The sequence below is a fragment of the Corvus kubaryi genome, unplaced genomic scaffold (genome assembly GCF_017639235.1).
Source record: "Corvus kubaryi isolate FWS band 111438036 unplaced genomic scaffold, C.kubaryi_AGA036_p1.0 37256, whole genome shotgun sequence".
Lineage (NCBI taxonomy): Eukaryota > Metazoa > Chordata > Aves > Passeriformes > Corvidae > Corvus > Corvus kubaryi.
Window position 1 is genome coordinate 6,743,734 of NW_024581076.1, and position 26,846 is coordinate 6,770,579.

At 39.8% G+C, this 26,846-nt stretch overlaps 1 protein-coding gene across 1 annotated transcript; it reads left to right on the forward strand.

The window, feature by feature from the left end:
- Positions 1–26,804, forward strand: MPHOSPH8 (M-phase phosphoprotein 8). The gene is made up of 14 exons (XM_042023682.1): positions 1–185; positions 2,280–2,691; positions 6,480–6,635; positions 7,531–8,376; positions 11,260–11,356; positions 13,154–13,279; positions 13,366–13,454; positions 14,579–14,719; positions 15,524–15,610; positions 17,671–17,825; positions 21,252–21,406; positions 22,693–22,820; positions 23,459–23,542; positions 24,458–26,804. Exons 1-14 carry the CDS (start codon positions 1–3, stop codon positions 24,497–24,499), a joined length of 2,703 nt encoding a protein of 900 aa, XP_041879616.1. The 3' UTR covers positions 24,500–26,804.
- The last annotated feature ends 42 nt before the right edge of the window (positions 26,805–26,846 follow it).

A 26,846-nucleotide genomic window follows, 5' to 3' on the forward strand; every position in this document is an offset into this window, starting at 1 on the left:
ATGGCTTGCACTGAGGGATCAAGTGACAAATGTTCTCAGCCTGCTCAGTCGTTCAGCTCACCCTTACGCGCCTTAGACAGCCCCGAGCTGCCCAGAGAGACGGCACGGGCAATCCAGCGACTCGGTGGCTCCGAAATGCAGCAAGTGATAGCTGTAAAGCCAATGTCAATAGCAGAAGCAAAGAGGTAGAAATACAGCTCAAGCTTGTGCTTCAGTCCTGTTTGTCTTACCCCTCCCGTCCCGAGAAAGAAACAGGAGCAGTTGTTAACAGAAGGAGAGCCAAGGCTAGAGAGGGCGGAGCCTGCTCGGCTCGTCTTTTATTCGGGGGAAGGGAAAGGGCAGAACTAGGGGTGGACCCGGGATAACCAGCCAATCGGACTCTGTTTCGGGGGAGTCCGAGTTACTTTCAGTTTTACCCGCGCTTGGAACAAAGGGGTTCAGAGCACATGGTTAAAACAAGTCTGGATTTGTCTGGCCAGTCCCGGGGCGGTGCTGCACCTCCGGGGCAGACAGCAGCAATCAAGTGTGTATGGAACATACTCCACACTTGTTTGTCCATCCCTTGAAAATATTCAGACGCAGGAGATTCCACAGTACCATAGGTAATGCCTTATACTGCCCTTGCAAATGAAGAATGCTCCCTAGCAGTTACACAGAAGTAAGAGGTTACTAAGGACAACTGCAGAATCTTTTTCATAGGGGTTTTCATGAGAATTTAAGCAAACGTGCTAAGGATGTAGTAGATACGCTTGATCATGTAGAGGACATTGCCAAGAGGGATATCCTGATGTCCTTCTGTTTCTAAGGTGATCTGAATCCTTGTTCGCAAGATGGAAGAGATTGGCTCTTTTAGTAAAAATACAAAGGAAATATTTGTATTACACTTTGAGAAGAGCTGGATATGGGTTTCTTAAGAACTAGAAAGACTCCCTCATACAGACAATGATAAACTATCTTCCAAATCTGCTGTTTAGTCTTTTCATGGTCAATTGCTCCATTACTAGAGTTACCTTAGAAAGCAAGTGCTGGCAAAAATATGAGGACTTTTTTTTTTTTCTTCAGTACAGCTGTCACTCTTGCAACAATATATCCCGCATGGGTATGTATGTGTGGAAGGTACATATTCATGCTAAAACCCAAGTTTTGGTTCAGTGATGTGCGTTCTCTAAGGACCTGTTTCTGAGATACAATGTATTAACACACTCTGGCTCTAGCAAAAGGCAGTGGAATAAGCAAATAGTGTGTGGTTTATTTGCTTTTTCTTACAAGACTTTTTTTCTCACTCCTACATGTTACATTAAAAAAAGCTACACTTGCCAATTACTTTTACATGCAAAATACTATGAAATTAAAAGCAGTTCTTTTTCCTTAGTAAGAAACCCTATCAATGCCACAGCAGGACCTTGTCCTGAGGTGGCCATGTACATCTTCCTTGTGCATTTCCCCAAAACCTCATCCAGCTGAGGGCAAAGAATCCCTTTGATTCAGCAAGTCCAAGTGGAAGATGCTGCATTTGGTTGGGGCAATCCCAGGCATGAGTACAGATTGGGAGAAGAACTCTTTTAGAGCAGCCCTGTGAGAAGGACTTGAGGGTGCTGGTGGATGAGAGGCGGGACATGAGCTGTCAATGTGCCCTCACAGCCCAGAAGGCCAGAGGTGTCCTGGGCTGCATCCAAAGCAGCGTGGGCAGCAGGGCCAGGGAGGGGATTCTGCCGCTCTGCTCTGGTGAGACCCCACCTGCAGGGCTGCATCCAGCTCTGGGGTCCCAGCACAGGGAGGACATGGAGCTGTTGGAGCAAGTCCAGAGGAGGGGCACCAGGATGGTTAGAGGGTTGGAGCAAACCTCTCCTATGAAGACAGGCTGAGAGAGTTGGGGTTGTTCAGCCTGGAAAAGGCTTCAGGGAGAGCTTATAGCACCTTCCTGTTCCTAGAGAGGGATTGTAAAAAAGAGGAGGAGTGACAGGCAGATAGTGATAGGGCAAGGGGGAATGCTTTTAAACTACAGAGGAGAGATTTAGACTAGATGTTAGGAAGGAATTCTTCACTGTGAGGGTGGTGAGGCACTGGCACAGGCTGCCCAGAGAAGCTGCGGATGCCGCACGGCTGGAAGTGTCCAAGGCCACAGAGAAGCTGCGGCTGCCCCATCCCTGGAGGTGTCCAAGGCCAGGTCGCAGAGGCTCCGAGCAGCCCCCTCCCGCGGGAGCAGCCCCCTCCCGAGGGAGCTGTCCCCGCCCACGGCCGGGGGCCGCACCGTGACGGTCCCTGCGGCCCCCTCCGAGCCCCGCCCCGCGCGCGGAGGGCACGAGGCCCCGTGCGTCACGGGCTGCCGGCGCGGCGATTGGCTGGGGCGGCCCTGCCCCGCCCCCCGCGCCCGGCCGCGGATGTCGCAGCCGCTTTGCGCCATTGTCGTTTGAAACTCGGCCCAAGATGGCGGCGGCGGGCGGTAGCGGGGCCGAGGCGGCGGCGGCGGCCAGGCCGGAGGGGGCGGAGGGAGAGGAGGAGACGGCGGCGGCCGCTGCGGCGGAGGATGGGGAGGACGGGGAGGGAGACGGCGGCGGGGCGGGCAAAGCGGCGGGTGCTGCGGTAGCAGCCGGCGGGGAGGCTGGCGGCGGCGAGAGCGAGGAGGACGAGGAGGAGGAGGGGGAGGACGTGTTCGAGGTGGAGAAGATCCTTGACGTGAAGACCGAGGGGGTGAGTGCGCGGGTCTCTTACACTGGGCGAGGACCACGCGTAAAGAGGAATCCCGTTACAATTGCAATCTAAAATAGGCTGTGCACAGTGGTGCAAGGAGGCTTTTTGTCCCTTACTCCAGATTCAATCTCGTCAGCCAAAGATATCTCTTTACTAAGTTGTTGGGGTTTGTCTGCATTGTTAAACTACTCTTGGCTCTTAGGGCTGAACTGCGCTGCTGTTTTGATGTGAAATGTTTTAGTGCAGAGATGGGCAGGGTTGACTATAACTGAGAACTTAGAGCTGTTTTCAAGGTATGTTGCCAGAGACTGTTCACTGGGTTACAAAACAGGGTAAGACCTCCTAAAATAAGAGTCTTCTTCTAATTAAAAGAATAAGCTCTAGTGATCTTGTATTGTTTATACTGAAATACCAAACCTTAATTTGTTTATTTGAAAGCAACTTAGACTAGTTGAAGTTCTTGAAAAATTTTCCTAAACCTCAAATAGAAAAAATAATCATTATAGGGAGTTTTTATGATGTTGTGCCTGAAAGATTTTTATTTTAACTGTTTTATGTTTTTCATTTTAGGCTTCATTCTGGTACATGACATTATAAAGTTCTGTCAATTCCATGTAAAACATCAGAGTCTTGAAACCCTTAGGCTGGAGAACCTTCAGATCAGCACTTTCTTCGATATTTGTGATGTTATTAAATTGCACTTTAGCTGAAATATGTTGATGTCTTAAAATTATGTTATGCTCTCAGGGTAATACCGTATTTATAGCTTTGCTTGTGTGAAGTGTTGGTCAACATAAGTCAGACTTGAAAACAAGAGGATTTCTTCTTGTTTAATTTCGTTTTGTTTCGTTTAGTTTCTTTTTCCACCAGCCCCCCGCCCCCGCCAAGTGATGGAACCTAAAATCTGTAGGTTTAGGTGGTAGTGGTCGTGGTGGTGAGACATACCAATAAAGAGTACTGGAATACATCAAGTACCATCTCTTAAAAATGTCATTGGCACGTGCTGCTAACAGGGTGTCCCTTTTCCATCCTCCTCCAAGCAGCCTGTTCTGCAGCACGTTCTGAGCTCTATGTGCTTGAGTTCTCCAGTGCAATGAGCTTCAGCACGTGGGTGTACCACCACATGTTGATTGTGGCTTTGTGGGTGAGCTCCAAATGCATCAGGTGCCCTCTCAGTTGCTCTGCAGCAGGGCCTGTGCTCCTGGGCTTCACAAGTGCAAGGCAAGGCAGGAACTTGTACCGAGTTCTAACTTCCAAAATGGCTGGGGAAAGCCATGTGTCACCACAGACTGAGTCAGCCACTGTCCAGCGTGGCATGAGGCGGGTCGGGTGTTCTGTGTTACACAACAGAAGTGACAGTCCTCGCACAGGGAAGTTCTTCTCACTCACAGTACTGGTGTTGCTGGGTCTGATAGTAGCGGTAGGAGGAGAGACAGCACTCCTGGGTTGGGATTGGGCTGGGGAGTTAGACCTGTTGATAAATAAAACATTAATGCGTCCTACTTAAGAGAACAAGCAGTGAAAGTTTGGAAATGTAGTCTCTCAGTGTATCTCAAAAGCCTTTTGTACTGCACCTCAGTTATAATAAAGCAGCAGGCTCTGGTACAAATTGTGATGTTCCCCAGTGGAAGTGGGAAACCTTAACTCTGGTGTTTAATGATGTGGTAGTACTGCTTTCCATACAAACTGGATCTAGCCCATCACTAGTTTTCACAGAAGCTAGAGCAGTATAAAAATGCTTGGAAGCATTGTATTTTTTCTAAGGGATAACAGAGGAAAAAAATAACAGTACTGAGTAAAAGTGTTGATAGGTGAGTGGAAGGCTGTGTCTCTTCAGTGTGCAAATCAGTATTTTCTGTTTTCACTTAAGCTGAAGTTTGTATAACTCTCCTAAGCTGCATCTTTCTGTCACTCTCCGTGTATGGGATATATTCATTCAACAGCCAAATGGTCTTGCATTTGCATTACACTTTATTTTATGCAGCTTTCTCAGTTAATGAAAAAAGGATTTGTAGCTCATTTTTTGCCTGAGTTACAAGGGTGCACCTAACTGCAGCTAGGAGAAGTCCTGCAGCTGAAATGGAATAATCCTGTGCCACCAGACAGGTGAGAGTCCAGCTGGCTAGGAAGTAGATTTGCAGGAAAGGAGCCGGGAGTCCCTACAGACAAGTAAGTTGAACATGAGTCAGCAGTTCTTGAGCAAAGAAGACCAGCAGCATCCAAGAGCGTAGCCAGAAGATCGAGGGAGATGCTTCTTCCTCTCTTCTCAGACTGCTGAGATGCATCCAGCGTAGTGTGTGAAGTTCTGAGCTCCCCAGGACAGAAGAGACATGCACATACCAGAGAGAAGGATAATGAAAACAGTTAGGGAGCTGAGAGCTGGATTTGCTTTGCCATAAGAAGAGAAGAATCAGGGGAGATCATTGTAATAGCTGTATCTATTTAACAGGAGGATGTAGAGAGGACAGAGTTACATCCTTCTCAGTGGTGCACAGGGAAAGGGTGAGACAGACAGTGGACACAAGGTGGAACACAGGGAAACCTGCATAGATACACTGACTGGCAGGTATGTGAGCAGCCTGATGCAGGCAGTCCTGCTTCGGGAGGGCGTTTTACTTGTTAGTTCTGGAGATCTCTTATAACCTAACACACTTTGTGACTGTAATAAGAAAGTTACTAGTTGCTTATTTCGTAAGTAACCCCTTTAGAAGAAAGAAAGAGGAGACAGGCAAATATGATTTTGAAAACTTAATTCCTAAATCAAGAGAGTAGGGCTAAGCTAAATTTTAAGAGAACTGTTAAACTAATATGTTTGAATATAGGCTATTTATTTATTTAGATGTCTGTGAAGCAAAATACAGAAGATTGTAAATAGAGTTGGTTAGTTGCTTGCTAAAGTTTAGTGGCATGTATATACACTTGGTCAAAGGTTAATTATGCTCAGGCAAAAAATTTATGCATGTACATTTAACAGTAAGTGCCAAATGCAGTTCTTCTGAAGCTTGCTTTCTCCAGGCTTGGTTAGCACTGTAAGGTCTTTCAGAGCATTATCAGTCCATGTTTGAAAGAACGTGGTACTATTTTGCCTCTCCAGAGGTGCTTTCCTTAGTACATTTGCTTAAAAAAATTAATTTTTTAATGGTAAAGAACTTCCTAATCTAGTAGAAAAAACTAGATAGAAGCTACAAGGTGCAATTTTGTCCCTCAGTGAAGTTAAACACTGTTGAAACAATTGGTCTCAGATTTTTGTATGTAATCTTCTACCAAGATCTTTGTAACTCCACTGAGATGCACACGCACACGCAGATTTTTGTCTAGGTTTAACTTGATCTCATTGCTGGGGTTTTTTCCTAATTGTTGGTATTTCAGTTTATCAAAAATAGAATTGATTACAAATAAAGCATAAATTATGAATTCCAGTATAAAGCTTGGTGAATGGGGTTAATTCATTAGAAGTCTTAAGGGTTTATATCAAGTTATTCAGTAGAGAGAAAAAAATCAAGCTTGAAATTTTTATGGAAGAAATACCAAAACTTTTTAAAAAATAGTTTCACAAGTGTCAGAAAATCAATTTTGATAAAATGACTGGGAATTTATGATATGTACATTGCAGCTGTGGTTCTGAACAAATGTTACATACTGCAACTATTTTGGATAAAACTACTCCAACTACAGAGATACTAATTTCAATATACACAAAACTGTATATCCCCTGAGATCCTCAAGAACTGACTAGCTGATGCAATACTATGCTGTATTGTATTAAATGTTGTGGGTTTTTCTTACAGGGTAAAATTCTCTATAAAGTGCGGTGGAAAGGATACACCTCTGATGATGATACGTGGGAACCAGAGGTTCACTTGGAAGACTGCAAAGAAGTGCTGCTTGAATTCAGAAAAAAGATTGTGGATAATAAGCCTAAACTTGTTAAAAAAGACATACAGGTGTGTTTCAACTTTCAGTATCTTACACTGAAGACATAATCATTATCTCGACTCCGCTAATGAGAGGAGGGGAGAAGGGAAGGCATTTGAAATGTGGAATTAAGAAGACTTAAGGAGTCTCATCTAAAACTGTTTTGTTTCTTGGGAAACTTAATTTTGTTGTGGTTCTCTGGTAGGGATTTTTTTGTTGACAAGTTTGCTTGTAGACTTAATCTATTTAAACTTCATTTCCATTTTTAATGGGACTGTATAAGTAAAGTATGGTCATTTTAGTTTGTTTTTGACAACATAAATAACCCCCTTTCCCTACCCACATGCATATTGTCTTGTCACTGAAGCTGGGCACACTGTTCTAATCACCCTCCTGCTTTCTGTAGGAGATCAGTGAGGTTTTACATGTTAAGTTTGATAAGAGAGGCATGCAGAAAGATTAGTTGCCAGAGGGCAGAATATGGCTTTTTCTTTTCTTCTTTTTAACTGCTCAGTTAGTTTGAAAAAAGCAGTGTAAGGATCCTTTTTGAAAACTGATACTTTGCTTCTGGGAAACCTGTAGATAAGTACTACAAAATCAGATCAATTATTTTTGATGTAAAATTGCTAAGATTTAGTTCTGTTCTGGAATCTGGTTGTTGGATGTATAATTGGTTTAGTTGAATTGTTTGTGTACTGATTCTCATCCAAGCAGTAAGTAATGTAATTTAGGTAAGTAAGCTAGAATTGTATTATCCCATTCTGCAATTTGGCAATGATGAATGACCTTGGCAGGGATCAAAATATTAAAGTGCTTAAAAATTTACTTTCCCAAGCATGACCACTACCATTTTTGTATACTTTGTATCAAAGTGATAATTTATTGGGGGAGGAAAAACTTTAATTTTTTTTCTTTATCTTTTAGAAACTATCTCTAAATGATGATATATTTGAAGCAGAGTCTGACAGTGACTGGCAAAGTGAAACAAAAGATGATGTTTCACCAAAGAAGAAAAAGAAGAAGTCAAAAGATGGAGAGGATAAAAGTTCAGATGACCTGAAGAAGAAGAAATCTAAGTCTGCAAAACTCAAGGAAAAACCTAGAACAGAATGTGAAAATGCCTCAGATACTTTGGTTTTAGATTCAAAGCCAAAAAAAAGGACTTTAGAAACCAAGGAGGATTCAAAGGACCCAAAGAAGCAAAGGAAAGAAGATGCTAAAGAAAACAAGAAAAAGAAGGGAGAAGTTAAAGATGTAAAAATAAAACCTAAAGAAGATTCTAAAGAAAATAAAAAAACACAGAAGGAGAAGCATGGAGATGTTCAGTTTGACTCAGAATCAAGCACTGTAGATGATACATTTTATCAAGGAACTGATAATGAAAATTCAAACTTAAATTCTGAAAATAAAGATGAGAAACAAAAGGTAGTAAGTGGAGAAGAGAGATTAGAACAAGAAATTGATGAAAAAGATCCCATTACTGATAAATGTCTTGATGGATCAGCAAGTAATGAAGATGATAGTGTTGATGCTAGGGTTAAAAGAAAGAAGAAAAAAGTTCAGAAAGCAGAAGACTATAGAGAAGAAGGTGGAAAAGCAGAAATTCAGGATAGTTATTTAGAGAAGAAGAGCATGCACAAAAAGCAAACAGGTCAAGAAAAAGTACCAGGAGAGTTGGAGAAGGTGTCACCTGCTCCTTCACCAGTGCAGAAGGGTTTGAAATTGAGCACTGATGAAAGGGTGTGTAAGCCCATTGATTCACCTGGAGAGGTAAGCACAGGGTGTTAGGGTTGGGGCTGGGGATAAAATCTTCGAGGTACAGATACCTCAAACCCTGACTGTTCATGATGGTAAAGAGAAAAGTAAAAATTGGAAAGGTACTGAGGTGCATGATCTTAACCCACTGCACAGTGTATAACAGAGACTGGAAAATTTCTGGATTCTGAACATTCCTAAAGCATTCCCCCCTTTAGAGAGGAGGGCATATTTAAATGGGAAAGGATAAATTTCTTCTGTTTACTATGCCATCTTGGAATGAAATTTCTTGTTCTTCCAAGGCATGCTGTTGGTTTTAGCTCTGTTCATGCCCACCTTCAGGAGTTTCCTCATTTGGCTTTTTTCTGCTTGTGTAGTAAGACAGAACAGCATTGCTCTTGCAAAACTTGCTCTCTCAAATGGCAGCCAGTCCATTAGGGCCTACATGTGGTAGCACCTACCTGAGAACTGGAGTGCTGAAACCACTTCTAAGCCCAGGTCTCCCAGATAATTGTGCAGCAGGCTTGTCTTGTTAGAATTCCTGGAGAGCTTATAGAAAATGCTTAGTTTCATGACATGGTTTCATATTAAATAGAAATGCTGTATCTGTTGTAAGAAATGAGGTAAGCAAATACCAGCATATTTATTTTTCCTTCTTTAATGCAGTAGTATTTTAAGAAAAGCAGTACTATAAAGGCAAAAGAAAAAAATTATGACAAAAATAAACATTTTTTGTAATGTTTCTGGGAATATAATTTCTTTCAGCTGCTTCAGACTGTTCTAATACAGTTTGCAGTTCGTAAAACATTGCTTGCTCAGAGCAACCATGTTCTGATTTAACAGAATTGCAGCCAAAACACCTTGATACTTACTGGCCTATATCCCACTTCTGAAACCATAATTCCATGGTAGAAAGTTTCTTCTGCAGGTTCAGCAGTGGTCCTCTGCTTATGATTGTTGTGTGTATGGAGTAGGTCACCTTAAATAAGTTATTTTGGGGATAGAGTATTACATGGCTTAATCTCAGAGTAGAGCTACACAAAAGAGTGTTTTTGGAGGATCTTAGTGGTGAAAGCTCTGGAAAACAAGGAATTACTCTGAGGCACAGGCCAGTGTCGGAGGCTATTTAATTAGTTGAAGTGGTATGGTCCTTTATTACCCAAATATTTTACTTACAGTTTGAGGCTATAGTGTTTGTAAGAGAGAGACAAGAATAGGAAAAATCTTTGGAATTCTGTTCTGTTTACCAGTGGTATAAAAAAATCCTGCCACCTTGACCATGAATAAATCAAATCAACAGCAGAAGAAAGTGGGTTTGCTTATGGCTCTTCAGTCAGCATTCTCAGTAATGTGTCTCTACGCTTTTTTTATGGTTGTGCTCCATGGAAGGTCGTGCTCTGAGGTACCAGGGAAGTGTAGAAGGCATTCTGCTCCTCGCTTCTTTTGAGTGTAGAAGGCTTAAACAGTGTTTTCTGTAACTGGTTAGTTATTCTCTGGAGCAGCTGTGGACTTACATGGGTGGGTTTGGTGGAGAGTGCAGCAGGGGTTTCTTTGTTCACTGAATTGTTGGCCCAAGCAGATGGTATCTTTCAAAGAAAGTCGTCATGTATATTTCAGGTAGTTGTCTTTCCTTATGCAACTCTGCTTATAGAGCAGCAACCATGTCAATTTATAACACAGTCTTTTCTGTTTGGGGTCAGTTTGCATGCTGAACCATTCCTTCCGTTTCATTTACCCCAAAAAATAAATGTGTACACTGTGCATCTGATCTGTATTAGAAATCTGAAATAGAATTCAGGATTACTGATTTTAACAGCCCACTGTAGCAAATACCTGGTAGTCCCTTTAATCAGTTATGGATTTCCTCTTAAATACTGAGCATCTGCCAGGATTGACAGCTGTCTGTGTTAGCATTAATCACGTCAGCGATCAAAAGCCGAGGTTTGTGGAGGAAAGGGAGGCGGTGAGGAAAACAATGAAATGTCTCAGCTCTGCTAAAACCTAATGATACACCCAATTAATCTGTTTTAATTAAGGTTTTTCCTGTGTCAGAGAGATGGTAGCATATATGTAAATTTTTGTGAGGACTTCTTTTGGGGCAGTTTTTCAGAGAGCCAGTGCTGTTCCCTGTGCCAGGTTAGTGTCCAACCTACTCGGCAGTAAATTTGCTGTCTGAGTGGAGAGAGAAGATTACAGGAGGAGAAAGGTAGACTTTGGTAGAGACAGTTGAATTCCATTTTGGCAAATTTGATTATATATCTACATCTACAGTAAAGTTCTTCTGTGATACTAGATATTGCTAAGCTTTGACTTCTGCATGGATATCATGAGTTTGGGTGGATTTTGCTGAATGTCTGTTTTTCACAAATTACTGTTGCCATGGCGTTCTTTGTAAGTTGGAAAGCTTGGAACCTTTTGTGTCCAAATGTCAAGTTTTTTCAGTTGAGGTTCAAGTCAATGCTGTCATAATGCTTCAAATATGGTGCCACAAAATTGTTAAATACTTTGAAATAATTACATTCTTCTTATTCAGGTTCAGTATTTGGAACAAATGAGAAGTTCATCATTTTGAATTTCCTTCAAAAGTGCTGTTTTTGGCATATCTGCAGCTCTTCCATAAAGCAGCTTGAATGGCTGGGATGCAGTAAAAATATGAATTGAAGTAACTGTGTTCAGGAAATAATACCTCTTCTGTTAGGGAAGAAGCCTTCACAGACTTAACTCCTGACTCACCTGTTTAATTCTCAGGAATGTCTACAAGTCTGTTACATACAGTAGTAGTAATTGTATTGATAGTAGTTATTCATTGTAAATATACTTTGTTGTTAGAGTGGTGAAAGGAGTTTATTTTCCATTTTTTCTCTACCACTGAAATTTGATCTTTGTTCTCAATTTTAGGAAAAAGAAGTAAAGAAAACTGAAATGAAAGAAAAATCTCAAAAAAAAGAGTCTGAAAAAGAAGAAAAAAGCAGAAAAGAACAGAAGGGCCTAAAAAGTAAGTGCTAACTGCTTAAAACAGAGCAGGGAATGACTCTTCAGGGCATTCTCTTCCTATTTCTACAGGGTACTGTATAGGTTTGTAACACATACACACACACACACCCACACACACCCACCCCCTGAAATAAGGACTTGTGCTTTTATTTTAGGAAGCAAAAGTCTTCTGGTTAACGGCTTTGCTAATATATGCTTCATGAGAATGTTAATATATGCTTCATGTATGAAGTATGGAAGTATATAGAAGTCTGACATTTTTGTAGACAAGTCAAGATTTCACCCTTTTTAAATTAATATTGACAACTGTGCTTCTCTGGCATGTAATAGTAACCCTTTTTTTTTTTTTTTTTAGAGGAATTCATCCAACTATTGACTATTTTCAGAAGTGTTCTGACAATATTATGCATATATAGTGTTTCTGTTCAGGAAAACTGGAGAGGTTCCCATCAGACAAACTTCTTGCCTCCAGCTCTAGCCACAAGGATGAGTTATATTATACAACCTGTAAAATATCACCAGAACTGGATTATTTGATACACAGTGAAAAATGTCTACGTTCTGTTTCTATCCCTGATAGTATAATGGATTGTTAGCATTACTGCTCTTGATCTCAGAACAAATCTGGATTACTTTCTTCAGGATAAATTCCTTCACTAGTTTGATGAGGATGAGCTGAGGAAAACTAGGTAGCTGCACCTTTGACAGTTATGACTGGATATAGAAGGTGCTATGATACTTCAAACAGCTATTGCTAGAGAAACACCTTTCTCTGAAAGTGGCATAGATTGTTTATTAATCATTGTTGTTAATGATTGGTTCTCTGCAGCACTTGTCCTTTGTGTGGTCATCACAGATATACTGAACCATTTTTTAGAAGTAGTAATTTATGCATAATTCTAGGCTGCATTTCTTAAAAGGAAGATGGTACCGTGTTGAAAGCAGTCAGAACTCAGATTTGCCAGGCTAGGTGGAGGTGGACTAACTCTCCCTGACTTTTGTCTTATGTTAAGCTTGCTCCTGTGCTCCAATACTTACAGAAGGAGAACTGATCTCTTCTAGATGGATGCTGATCATTTACTTAAATTTTGTTACGTAACAGTTGTTAGTGGCTCAAGTAATCACTCTTGGTAACTGTCTTAATATTCTAGGAATTAAGGACATCAGAAGTACACTTGAGTTGTTTAATGTAGTTTCAGAAAAAAAAAGTGAATATTTTGAGAATAACTGCAAAAGAGAAGACTCTTTGCTAGAATATAAATTCATAGAAGAATTAAAAGAGCAAGGTGTACAAGGAAGGAGAAATAAAAGAGATGAAACAGACGCATGGAGTTGCATTACTGCAGAAGGTGATTGAGAAGTAGTGGATTTGTGTCAAATGGAGAGCACTGGTAGTTGAGATTTTCTGCATTCCTTCTTGCATCTCTAGTGCTCCAGTTCTTGCCTCTGCAGGGGGTGAAATGAAGTTTTCTTTTGAAACTCACTGATACCTTTTCAGTGTGTTTCTGGTGTTTATGCTACTACAGTGATGGAGTGTTCACCTTCCCTTAATCACTTCAGCCTTATTTATTACAACAAATGAACAGTTTCTTTCAAGTAAAAGCATTTTATGTTTGTTTGTAATATAGCCTTTGTTGCTGAGAACCATTCCATGCTGGCTGCCAGAGTTCTTTTGAATGAAGAGTAGCAGCAGTAATATGTTAAGCTGCTGATCATTGAAGCAAGGGCAAGCTTGAAAATTTGCAATTTGTTACTTATTTTACATTTTTTTTCTTCCACAAAATCTAACACATAATAGATGGCAAGCAGCAAGTCCTAAGTTTGGGTATGGACATGCAGTTAGAATGGCTGACACTAGAAGAATTCCAGAAGCATCTTGATGGAGAAGATGAGAATCATGTATCAACAGAACCAATATCAAGTAGTGAGTATTTTCTGGGAAGAGGGGGTATTTCTTAGCTGACATTTCAAAGGGAAATATCCTATAATAGCATTGAATTTATTTTCTAGCTCTCCTGAGAGATGCTGTTAAAAGTGGAGACTACATGACAGTGAAAATGGCGCTTTCTTCAAATAAAGAATATAATCTGGATCAAGAGGTAATTTTTCTGCAGTAGAAGTATTGGAAGACAGTAGGAGGGAAGAATACAAATCTTGATTTGTTTGAAAAGCTTTCCCCTCTTCTGTTGTAGCAGAATTCCATCTCACCTAGGTAAAAAAGCACAAGGTGTCAAAAAGTAGTAGAGACTTGGAAGTTTCAGTATTTGTTATACGTTTCTTCCAAGAAAAAATGAAATTTGATAGAACCATCCGAGTAGCTTTCCAGGTATCTTGCCTGGTGTATTTAACTGACTAAATGTGGAACTATGCATGCTATAAGGAACAGTGAACATCAGTTCAAGTGGCTGAATTGCATAAAACATTATACATGGGAAACAAAACTCTAAAAACCCCCAAAAACCTGGAAGTTGTTTGACACACAGGGACCACTTCACTTTATAATTAGTTTTCTGCCAATTTGTCATCAGCTGTGTTCTTACTGGGTTTACTTTCAAGGATCTATTTTCCTGTTAAATAGTACTCTAGTTCCATTTTTGAGTTTTAAAATCTCCAGTAGCAGTATTTTCACTGGTGATCTTGGGTAGTTGTATTACGTAGTGTTTTGAGAACTCCACATTGTGCTAAGACTTATGTAGCGTAGTAGGGAAAATGCCAAATGAACTACTGAGGCTAGCATGTGTTCTGTGAGTTGTAAGGTCTGGTGAAAAATGCAGGAATGAGTGAGGAGACTGGCTGGTCACAAACTGTCTTTGCACTTACACTCTGAGAAAATCAAAAAGCAGTGTTGTGGGAGCAGCTGACTTGAGCCATAGTGGTTTTTCTGCAGGGGTGCTGACTTCTATTTTCCATGGTCTTGCTGTCTTCCCCACCCTCAAATACCTTACAGCTTTTCTTCCTGCTTCATTCTGGGTTTCCTTCTTCTTGTTCTGGTCCTCCAAATGTTACCGATTTTGCAGATAATGGAGCTCAGAGTGTGAGACCTGCAGACCAGAGAAGTGGGAGGTGATAGTTCGCTCGTATCTGGCAGCCATGTATGTGTGAATTCTTCTGCCAGGGAGGGAAATATTTGTGAAACCTTTTGATGCGCTTATAGTTTTTGTCTTGCAGCTTTGATTTATCTTGACGTATTTGCTTTTTTTCATGGCAATGATTCTTGTTCCAGGATGCAAGTGGAATGACCCTGGTAATGCTTGCTGCTGCTGGAGGGCACGATGACCTTCTGCGGGTGCTAATCAGGAAAGGAGCTAAAGTTAATGGTAGACAGAAAAATGGAACAACTGCATTGATACATGCAGCTGAAAAGGTTGGCTTGGTTATTGTTGTATTTGGGGTTCTGGGGTCTTTTACTTACGTTTAAAGGTGGTACACAGTTTTTTACCTTTGGATGATGCCTAAAAAGTAGTTAGCAACATACAACAGGGTGACCTTAAATGCATAATTTCAGCAGCTGTGGTTATTGTAGTGTAAATAAGTTCTGATCACAAACCATGCCCTGAGCGGAGAATATCATAGGAGGAAAAGTGGAGGCGGAGGGTATCTCTGAATTTTTTGTCTGTTTGTTCTTGTGCTAGAATTGCGTGTTATGGTATCTGGCTATACAGAATCCAAACTGGATAGACTTAGAAAGAAAATCTCTGATTAAACAGGGTTTGCTATTTTAAAGCAATTGGGCAGTGGATCCCACAGAGTGCAATCTCTTCCCAAACTAAGACCAGCTAAACCAGTAAGTTAGAGCAAGTCAGGGTTTCATGAGAGCACTCTTCTGTTCAGGTTGGTCCATGTGCTTCCCCACGTACAGGAGATAGAAGGCCAGAAGGGAGCCTCATTCCAGTTTGGTGGCAGGTGCAAATACACTGCTTCCTTCTTGTGATGTTTGTTATTGCAAGATTTAGAAAAAAAGTAAGAATTGTAAACAATTACGGCCATCCACTTGCCTAAGTCTGAACTGCTCTTATTAGCCATTGGAGAGAACAGTGTTAATTGTGTCATGACTCATGTTTTGCATTCTATGGATGAATTTTAAGTAAATGTCGTTTTACATTCTGAAACAAAATCAGAGTATTTTTTATTTACTTGTGTTGTGGTTTTGGTTTGTTTTTTTCCCCAGAATTTTCTAACAACGGTAGCTATTCTTCTGGAAGCTGGAGCATATGTGAACATGCAGCAGAGCAGTGGTGAAACTGCCTTAATGAAGGTAAATTCCGTATTTGTCCTTACATGGTTTAATAGTAATACTTTTGCCAAACTAAAAACGTCTTTGTAGAATTCATTTCAGGAACACGTACCATATTTGAAATAAAAATACTATTCATAGTTACTCTAAGCAGAGTTTTAATCCATTCCTTTAAGGTACTGTAATATCTAAACAATAAACACAGATGCCTTCAGCATGCAGTGGCTCATCATCCTCTTCCGTTGTTTGGCTCAGAGAAATGCAGATGTGGTCTTCCAGCTGAGATAATGAGATTGTCAGTAGGAAGAGAGAAATTCCAGAAAGGAAAATCTTTCACTTGTGTGTTACTGTGATTGACACTTGCTGTTTTATTGCAGGCCAGAAATAAAATAGCCAATTTGCAGTCTAATTCCCAGTGCCTGTTCTGCACCATTACTCCCCCAGTCACAAAGGAAATTTTGATTTTTTTGTTTTTAAATTTTGTTGTAACAGGAAAATTCTAATACTCTTAAAACAGTCTGTGCTTTTAATATTTTTTTCTTTATGTCAATGAATTTCACCAAAGTTCCCCTTTGGATAAACTTGCTGTATTTATTTGTAGGCTGTTAGTGTAGTTTGTTTGCCAAAGAGGTTACAGAAGCTTTCCTGCCCAGACAATGTGGTATTGTTTCTGTTCTGCCTTCTGTAAGGCTTAACAAGTGTGGGGATTTTGCATTTTCTCTGAAGACAAGAACTCACTTGTGGTTTCCTCAGCCACTTCAATCCAAAATCTCTTCATAGTTTGACTACTTCCATGAACTTCAGTCTTGAACTTCATTGTTTTTAAAGTTTTTAATAGTCTTTGATGCACAGTTATACAAACTGACTAGCAGCCTACAGTGACTTATTCCAGGTGTTTGTTTTGTGATGTAGATACAGAGAATAGGATCTTCATGTCCAGTAACTAAAGGTACAGCAATTGTGAAAACTTAGAAGTGTATAAACACTGGACCATTGAATGTAAGCTCTTAGTAGGGCATGCCAAATAAAATACCTTGCTAGAAAGCATAGGAAAAAAAACCAAACAAAAGAACACCAAGTAGAAGGTTAGCTCTCTGTGGATAAACATATCAGTGTGTTTATCAAGTCACTCTTATTTAACCTTAGGAGTTTTCTCATACTTTTCTTACCAGAGAAAAAAAAATCTTAACACTCAATTCCTTTCTGTCAGGTGGTGTGAGATTTTTCTGGGTTTTTTGGTTTGAGGACAACAGGTGGGTTGTTCTATTTATGGAAGCTTATGGATTGAAGGCACAGATCAAAGTTCAGAGCAGAGATAAATTTCAGAAGCTGACTTTTGAAAGGCCTCACAAAGATAAAAATGTTGTATCTCTTGTGCCTTTCCCTAATTTGTCTGCATGAAGTATTTGAAAACAAGTGACCAAGAGTGTGTTTGCATTCTTCAAAGTAAAACTTTTTTTAGATTTTCCTGTGCTTTTGTAAGTCTTTGGTTGATGTGCCCTGAAATTCTTGCTGTAAGTAACAGTGAACAGCCTTGAACATTTGCACAGAGGATAACAGTGGCTGTCTGACATAGCTACACACCAGTCTGGGACAGATTCTGTAAATATACTGCATACCCAGAGTACCATTTTAAACTGAGATGCATAGAAAAACAGACACTTGGAAATGTTACTTTAATAATTTCTAAATAGTTCTACAAAAACATACTTACTCAGGTAAACAATTGCAAGAAAATGTACAGTTACTGAACTCCAGCAGATCAGATGTTTTCACACAACTTTGGGGTTTGCTTTGTAATTTTTTTTTTTCTAATTATGTCTGCTTGGTAATCCTGAGTGTTGCTGCTTCTGTAGGATTGGGTCTGTAGTATTGCCTGGATAAAGATAAAATATTTATGGAGTGTGTTCCTGAGTTTCAAGTTGTGTTACCATTCACAGAGCAAATAGTTAATAGTTCTGAATTGTAACAAAGTTTGAATTTTAATTCACTTCTGCAGTTCTTCTTACTCTCACGTTATGCTCTGTTCTGATGGGTTTATCACTGTTTTCTGTCCTTGCACCTTCTCCCTTTCCACACAGGCCTGTAAAAGAGGGAATTCTGATATAGTGCGGCTCATGATTGAAAACGGAGCTGACTGCAACATTTTGTCCAAGCATCAGAACAGTGCCATGCATTTTGCTAAACAGTGCAATAACGTACTGGTATATGAGCAGCTCAAGAGCCACTTGGAAACGTGAGTAAACTGTACTTGGAAGTTTGTTCTGCTGAAGTTTGCAATACTAGGCATGTCATAATTTTGGTTTAAGTCAAGGAAAAGAGGGGAAAATGTCAGGAAAGAAAACAGATCTGATTTGGGCAGAAAGCTAACTAACAAATCATGTGAAATCAAAATCATGTGAGCTAACAGAATTGGCATACACGTGCTCAACCACTGAGTAGTAGTATGGAAAGGAGAAAAAGGTAATTCCTAGAAGTGAAAGATTCCTTTAACTAAAGGTACAGCAGTCATGAAAACTTACAAGTGTATAAACACTGGACTATTGAATGTAAGCTCTTAGTAGGGCATGCCAAATAAAATACCTTGCTAGAAAGCATAGGAAAAAAATCAAACAAAAGAACACCAAGTACAAACACCATGAAAAGTCTGTGCAGGCGGTTGTGATGTTGTTGGACCTTTAAACGTCAACTGTGAGCTGAAAGTGCTAGGGATAAAGCTTTCATACCAGTAGATGATGGAAATCACCATCATCATCATCATGCAGAATGGCTGAAGAGCAGTGCATGGTATGTGACATGTGAAGTGTTCATGTCATATGGTCATGTGAAAATACACTGAGCTAAACTAAGACATACAGAGAAGGAGCAAGCTCTTCAGATATCCATTTGGAGGAATACTGATAGTTAATGTATTAGGGCAGAAAATGATAACCAGCAATCTTGAAATTTGGAGAAGACTCAGGGAGGGTCTCAGGGGCAGGTGAGATTCTGCCATGAATGCATAGTTAATGCTGGAAGAACACTGTCTCAGTGCAAGATTTCTTTCTTGTTTCATCATAATTTAGTCCTAATGATTCATCTATGTAATCTAAGACAATCTATGAAGTAGTTTGTAGTCCAAGCTTATTCTCTTCCAGTGTATAGAAAGCCCTGGCTGTTTTCTACCTCAGATCTCCTGTGCTTCCCATGAGCTGACTTCTTAAATCTGTCTTTACAGAAACTGCCTTGTAATGGTCAATGTGTATCAGTCAAAAAATACCTGAAGCGACAGGGTGAAGGGGATGGAGTCAGGTTGTTTTTAGTGGTTCCCAGTGATTGGACAAGGGGCAATGGACACAAACTGGAACACAGGAGGCTACCTCTGAGTGTCAGGAAATAGATTTTTCCTGTTGAGGGTGATGGAGCACTGGCACAGGCTGCTCAGAGAGGTTGTCAGGTCCTCGGAAACTTTTTAAAGATATCTGGACATCATGAGGTTTCTGTTAGCCCACTTGTCACACCTGTCAAGGTATGTTGTGGATGACAGAAATACACCAGAGGGTCTCAGCCACCTCTCCCAGTTTTGTCTGATCTGCCAGTGTGCTGAGGGTTCGCTGCACCATCTTCCAGGTCATTAATTAAGGTGTTAAACAGGACCAGACCCAGCATTGATCGTGGGGGTGCACCAGCAGCGATTGGTTTCCAGCTAGATTTTGTGCTGCTGATTTTTGCTGAAGTAACATGTTTGGATCCAGTTTCATACCAGGAGGAAAGTATTATGATGCCAGTGTTTTTAGTGCCCTGTAAGGTTTGTTGATACTGTAGATCACTGTATCAAACTTCTGTCATGAGCAGATGAACACTTAAGGAATGTTTTTCTCTTGTAGAAGGCTAAAAGGAAAAACAAAAGTGCTAAAAGCATAAAGCCTAATAATTACTTTTCAGACACAGGAAACTTGTTAAAGTGAGCAGGGGCAGCTGAAGTGGGTGAATGGAGTATGCTCATTCTTGCTCAGGGAAGCAAATCACGACTTGTTAGTTAAGATGTTGAAGGTAACAGCAAGCATTCAGATAAGTGATCTGGTGTCTGCTGTTCAGTGTAGTGAGACTTTGTCACTCATTCACTATTTGATGCCTTTTCTGGTTTGTTTCCTATGTGACATCTGCCACCTTTAGTTTTGGCTAATCCAAATAATGAGGTTTGAGAAGATCTTGACCATGTAATTTTGCCAGTGAAGTGGCAGTTAAAATTAAATATTGATGAATGCAAATTGATGTCCAGGGGGTACCACTGTGCTGATGTGAACTATACAGGGAGTAACACAGCTCTTGCTAATTCAGGAAGCTTTTAGACTCATTACCTGAGCATACCAGTTTAGTGCTTTTTGTCAGTTGGAAAGGAGGACAATATAGTAGTAGTGGAACTGAAAATAAAATGCTTAAAAGATCAAAATCTAAAATCAGAAAACAACAACAGAAAATAACCCAAAGCCATGAGACAGGTTCTGCAGGACATTCTACTAAATGATCTAGTGATAGGTTTGAAGTGGAGGAATATTTTTGCACAGCAAAACTGAATCATGGGTCTCGTTGCAGAATGCTGTGGTCACAAATACATGGGATTTTAGAAGGGATTAAGTAGATCTAAGGAGATGTGATTTGGCTGCAGTTTCTAGTTTTGGATGGCTCTTAATCAGATTGCTGGAAAATAGGACAGTGTACCAAAAAAGGACTGTTTAATTTCTCATCTTTAATAGGGCTTTGTCAAGCATCTGGAAAATAGGCTATGTGGGCTTTGGGGCTGGCTTTGGCATGGCAGTTCTTGCTGTTTCTTTCCAGTGAAACACCAAAGTTTTAGATTCTGCAGATGATAGTCTCAGTTAGCAGGGCAGGGAGGTGTGCTCTGAATAAGAACTGAAAAAGCTACAAAGCTGCCACAGGTGGGACCTTTGCTGTGCTAAAACATGTAAAACCCATTTCTTACAAAACAGCTTTCTGAAGAGGATTACTGAGTAACCTGCCTGCAAAGGTGCCAGACACCAGTGGGAAATGTGGTCTCTCTTTGAAGGCTGGGCTGCTTGTTTCCCCTGCCTCCCTAATCCCCCCAAAAAACAAACAAAACCCCCACTTTGCCTGTTTTAGTTGGTAGTATTGCTACTTTTTCACCGTGTTATTCACAGAATTTAACTGGGAACTGCATTTTTCCAGTAGTATTGCCAGTAAAATTATACAGGGATGTACTTCTTTATTTTTATGTTGTACTTGCAGGCAGATTGCTAATTCAGTCAGGCTGGGAAATTGGTGATGTTTGTTCACCCACCAGGTATATATTGATGTTTCTGGGATATCTTTCCTTATAAAAAGCCTTCAAAATACGTGGCTAGTTAGATTCTTTTTTTTAATCTACTGTAGTGCATTTGTATTAATATTTTATTTTTTTGGACCCAGTAGTTGAATTTCACAAACAGATTGTTGATAAATTATTTTATTAACAAAATATTGGGACCTCTGGTTCATCTATGCATCAATGCTAGTGATGAAGACATTCATTCCTGAAAATCAGGAATCTAAAAGGGTCATCTGGAATCCATTTTTTATGTGTGTGTGTGAGCTCTCACCAAGCCTATGTCTGGTAAAACAATTTACTGTGTGAACCACAGGCCTCACTTGTTTGGTCTTTCAGACTCTTAAAAGTAGCAGAAGATACCATCAGGAGTTATTTTGAAGCCCGCCTTGCTTTGCTGGAGCCAGTGTTCCCAATTGCGTGTCATCGTCTCTGTGAAGGGCCAGACTTTTCTATGGATTTTAACTATAAACCTCCACAAAATGTGCCAGAAGGTAGGGAAGAAGGGTTTGTTGTGGTGGTGGGGGTTTTGTTTAAAAGAGGTAGAACAATATATTTAAAGCCTGTCTTAAATTATCTCCTATGCAAAACTATTTTTGTATGAGTTTGCAGTACATGACATTAAGAATGCCTAATTTTGGAGCATAGGGAGAGCAATTGTATTTTGATGTATTATGGGTAGGGTTTGTGTGTATTTTTTTTAAAGTTTTTTTTAATTGCCATGTACAGTGTGTCAGCTTCTTTCTGTTCATGGGTTACATTAGCTCAGTGACAGGCATTACAGGAAAGGAGTGCTTTACCTTTACCTTAGAATTAATGATTCAGGAAAATCTAGGCTTACTAGATGAATAGAGAAAATCTTGTAGTGGACCCTTTTGTTTTGTAGACAGTAGGTCATGTCCTGGAGGCTTGGAATGTAGCTCCAGCACTGCCCTGAGACAAATGCAGCCTAGAAATAATAGGAAAAGGAAGCAGCTGCAATCAACTTAGTTTTGCCCACAAACCCTTTGAAAAGGCTGGGAATCAAATTCCCAAGGTATTTGGGAATGTTTCTTTATTCTTCCAGGAATTCAGATGCTATTCTCTGCTGCTTGGCTTAGCTAAAAGTCATTTTTGATGAGTATGTCAGGGAAATACCTACTGATACCGATCTTTCTTGAAGTGATAAATCAGTGTGACTAATTAGAATCCACTTAAACTAAGATTGAAAGTGGTTATGTCTGCTCAGTTTTCTGGTTGTTCAGAGTTTTTGGGTAAGTCTTCCAGTTCTTGATTATAGGTATCTCATCTTACAGAATTAAGAAACTTCATGTAAGTTTACGTATTAAAATGAAGCATTTGTGGGTAGTTAAAGTTGCTGCTTATTGAATTTCAGTGCATTTCATAAAGATCTGTAATTGACTTGTCTCAGTTGTCTATTCTCGACTAGACCCAAACCACACTAAATTCCGTAAGTCTCTTTGGGTAAATTCGAGACCACAGAAGTGAACTGTGCTGAGGATTGCTGTTTCTATTTTGCAGTCCTTTCTAATAGCCACATTAAATTATTTCTGCTGCCAAAAGTCCTTAACTTGGTGGCCAAGCCAAGTTTTCTGGATCCACTGCCTTGGGAAATGGGATTTTTGCATGTTCGTTTGTTTATATATATATATATATATACACACCATATAACGGTTTTTATGTATACGTATGTGTACCTGTCTTCAAAGGTCCAGTGTAGGCAGTTCTAAATACTGTATCTCATTTCAAATTCATGTGACTGAACTGCCTTCCCTTTCAGGATCTGGAATTCTTCTCTTTATTTTCCATTCAAATTTCTTTGGTAAAGAAGTTCTTGCTCGGCTCTGTGGACCATGCAGTGTACAAGCTGTGGTTTTAAACGACAAATTCCAGCTCCCTGTATTTTTGGTAAATCTTTTCATATAACTGATTGACTGTAAAATGCTTCATTAAGTCTTCCTGGAGCAGCTTGGGAAATCTCAGTGCCGTAATTTGAATTTACAGTATTGTGATGAAGCATATTTTTTTATCATGATAAGGTTTTTCTTAAAATGAAACTTAATTTTCTTTGTATATGGAGAGAACTATAAAGTTTGCTTGTGCTAGATTCTGTAAAAATTTATAACTTAAAAGTCAGGGGCATAGTGCTGGACAGCCTGCTTCTAGGTGGCCCTGCTTGAGCAGGGGGTTGGATTAGATGCCCTGGAGCGGTTTCCTCCAGCCTCCACCCTTCTGTGATTCTGGGACTGAGGCTTCTTCTCTTATTGACCAAGCCTCTCACTTTTTTGACCCAAGTAAGTTCTTAAATATTTTCTTACCAACCTACCTCAAAGTTCTAATAATTAATTTCTGGGTTTTTTTTTAAATTTATTAAATGCATCACTGTGCACAATTTTGAAGTCCTCTTGTTTTCTCGGTGATTACATCATACACAATGTTCTTTCAAAAAAAGCATAAGTGAAAATGTTGTGTTCTGTTAGTCCTCTTACACAGCTCTCTAAGCCATAGCCTACCATTAACTCTGTCCATTTTCTTTTTCCTTGTAGGATAGTCACTTTATTTATTCCTTCAGCCCTACTGCAGGCCTTAACAAGCTTTTCATACGGTTGACAGAAGCTCCTACTGCCAAGGTACAAAAGGTTCTCAAAATAAAATGTGCATGTTCATTTGTTGTACAGTAACTCTTCCATAGTCTGAATGCTTCTAGCTGTATGTTGCAAATGTAAAACTAAGGATTTTCCACTGTCTCCTTATCCCAGTTTCCATCAGTTACAGTTCCATCCTGTGACATTGCCAGAACTTAGGAGCATTGCCAGGGGTTAGTTCTGTCATAATTGTATGTTTTTATGCGGCAGTCAGAGTAATTCATGCACTAGGGTAAACTAATGTTCCAGCTAAACATTCATTTTCTCCATCTATGTTGTGAATTTAATGACTTAATGATTTAATAATGAATTAATGAAAGATATGTGGAGTGTCCACCTTTCTTCTTTTTTTTTCATACAGATGTTTTTGCTTGTGTGTTGGAAATACTTACTAGGGTATGCACTCTGCTTTTTAAATAGTCTGTTGCATTTTACAGGTGGTTTGGGCAATACTCCCCACTACATGTTGCAAGATGAATCCTGTTCTGGTAGCATTTATTTTATCCTAGGAAGACACACCAGTAAATTTTCTAGATCTCTAGATTTAAAAGTTGCACTGAAGTTATACTCTTACATCTTTTATTGTACTTTCCTTTAATTTTTTTTGAGTGGAAAAAGGTGTATTCAGATGGAAGTATGTTTGTCTGGTTCAGATTTGGGGCTAACTTGTTCAAACACCACCTGATGCTGCAGTATTCTACTGGAGTCCTTTAACAAGCCATCCATATTTTAGTAGGGCTACTATAAACTGATTTTATTAAGGACTTTGTAATTCCCTTTTTCCTTTCTCACTCAGTAGCAATTGTGTGCCTTTTCTTGTGCCATTCCTACATTAGGAGTGTTTAACACAGAATTACTGGTGACCAGCGTTGATATGGAAACCTTTGTTTGCTTTTGCAGGTAAAGCTGCTCATAGGAGCTTACAGAGTGCAGCTACAGTGACCTCTGAGCATGCTGAGTGGACTGACACTTTTTTGGATATTCTTCTGATTCCTCTGTTTAGAGACTGACAAAGCAGTTTGGAACTTTTTGGCACCACACTGTGAGGACTCAGTTCCCAGCTCACTGTCGCTTGTTGGCAGTCACAGGAAGTGTGTGTTGGAGAGCAGTTGAATATGCTGCACTGGTGGGACAGGGTTGTCAGCTTTTTTTACTTTGTACAGATGTAGATGTAAGTATTTGTGCCAATACATATAATTCTGTTTTTCTTTAACTTGTGGAGTCCAGACTGCATATTTCAGCTTTTCCACAATGTGGAATGGTGCATATAAGAACTATTTAAGGTAATTACATGAAATGTCTTTTTTAAAGATCATCTTCATTTGTAAACTGAAGTTTTCTACTTACTCTAACGTTTCTATGTGAAATGCAGAACTGTCATATTATTGGAGTCATGGGCAGAAATTACACTTTAAAATGACTGCATTAGGTTTAACTTTTAAGTTGCTGAGGGCTGTGTTCTGGTTTAAAACTGCTGCTGTTCCTTTCTCTCAATGAGACAGCAGTTATGCTTAGAGTGATTCCCTTTGAACTAACAGAGTTCAGTCTGCAGGCGTGAACAAAGACATCTGAACAGGCTCAGTTCATAGAGGGTTGCAGTCAGGTTCCCAGTTAAATCACTGGTTAAACCTGCTTTGGTAGTAGAGAAGTAACTGGTAGTTTATCAGACATCTTAACTTTTGCAGTCTTAGGTGACATCTGAAAAACAAACAAAAGCTGAAAATAGCAAACCAGAAAACTTCTAACTACCTTCAGTGTGCAGGCAGTGCTTTCTGTAGACAAGAAGATACATAGAGAATTTCAGATGTTCTCAACCTGACAGATGAGAGAACACGTGTTGTCCTTTAATTCAGAAATTCAGCTCCTCAGTGCAAAAAGCTGCTATATTTTTATTTTATTATTATTATTATTTTATTTAAGTGACCATTTTATCAGATGACAGCAGTTTTGTAATGGTCCTGTGCTGTAAAATATAAATGTAATACTTCCGCATGGAGTATAGAATATTTTTCTTTGTAAATTAACCAACATCTTGAAAGGTAGGAAAAACCAAACCAGATCGTGCCTTTGCTGTTCTAGTTGTCATGTGTAGTTTACATGCCACTATGTGCCTATATTATTAGCAAAACTATTGTGGATAAATTCTTGATGATTTTGACGGCTCACCATCAAAATGGTGCAGATGTATGAAGTATCCTTTTAAGAACTGTGACTTTTTAATACAAAGTTCAATTAACCAGTTTTTAATTTTTTGTTCTTGGAAGTTTAAATCTTCCATATTTAAGAGATGCCAAATGAGTAGCAAAGGACACCAATTTTGTGGAATGTCACATTAAGCGATATAAAACTAGAACAGCAGCATGACATACAAATCCTCATTTCTGTTTTCATTTAGAATAGTTGCTTATGTTTTTGCACAGTATTGATGAAATCTTAACAAGTTTGGGTTTTGAACAGACTTGATACCTCCACCTCTCTGAAATATGTTAGATACCTCACTTTGCTAAGTGTGAACACCTGAGATGCATGAAAGGCACTGGCTGAGAATCAGGTATGTCACTGCCAGCACTTGGGACTTTGTGTAGCTGAAATTTTAGTCACTGTGCATAACCCTGGATGATGCATAAGGAAAGGGGACACTCGTGTTTCCTTACATTGGAGTGCCAGTTTTCATGTACACGTGGCTGCTCCTTGCAGTTACTCCGGTGTAGGACGTGTGGCAGCACAGTGTGTGTGGGACAAGCTCTGTACAGCACCTGCCAGTGGGAAATGCTGGAGCTGCTCCAGGCGGGGATAAAAGGTGTTTTGAACAAATGTCCAAATGCTAGAGATGCTATTTAGAAACTGTTGTACAGTCTAACCTAAAAATGTCTAGTAATGCTCCAAGAGTTGATAGAGCAAGTAGTTTGTCAAAGGCTGCTGATTTGGGGGATTGTATTGTTTTTTATCTTGAGGCACTTGGGAGAGAGGGAGGAGTTCTACAGAACATGGGAATGAAATCTGGCTTTCATGATGCTTTATTAAGGGATGGATATTTTGCAGCCGTCTTCCTCTTTTAGTTGGCAATATAAATTCAGAATCCCCATTGAAGATGCTTAAGAAATGTATGAAAAGCTGTTTGAAGCTGGGTTTTGTCCATTTTTATTGTATGGTTTTAATTCAATTGCTGAAAAAGGTTTTGGTGGACAAAGGATGGAGAGAAAGTAGCTACAATAAAAAACAATTCTTTAGGCACTGTGGAGAAATACCTGTGAAGTACTTGCTCAGTTTCTTCTTGCTGCCACCAGCA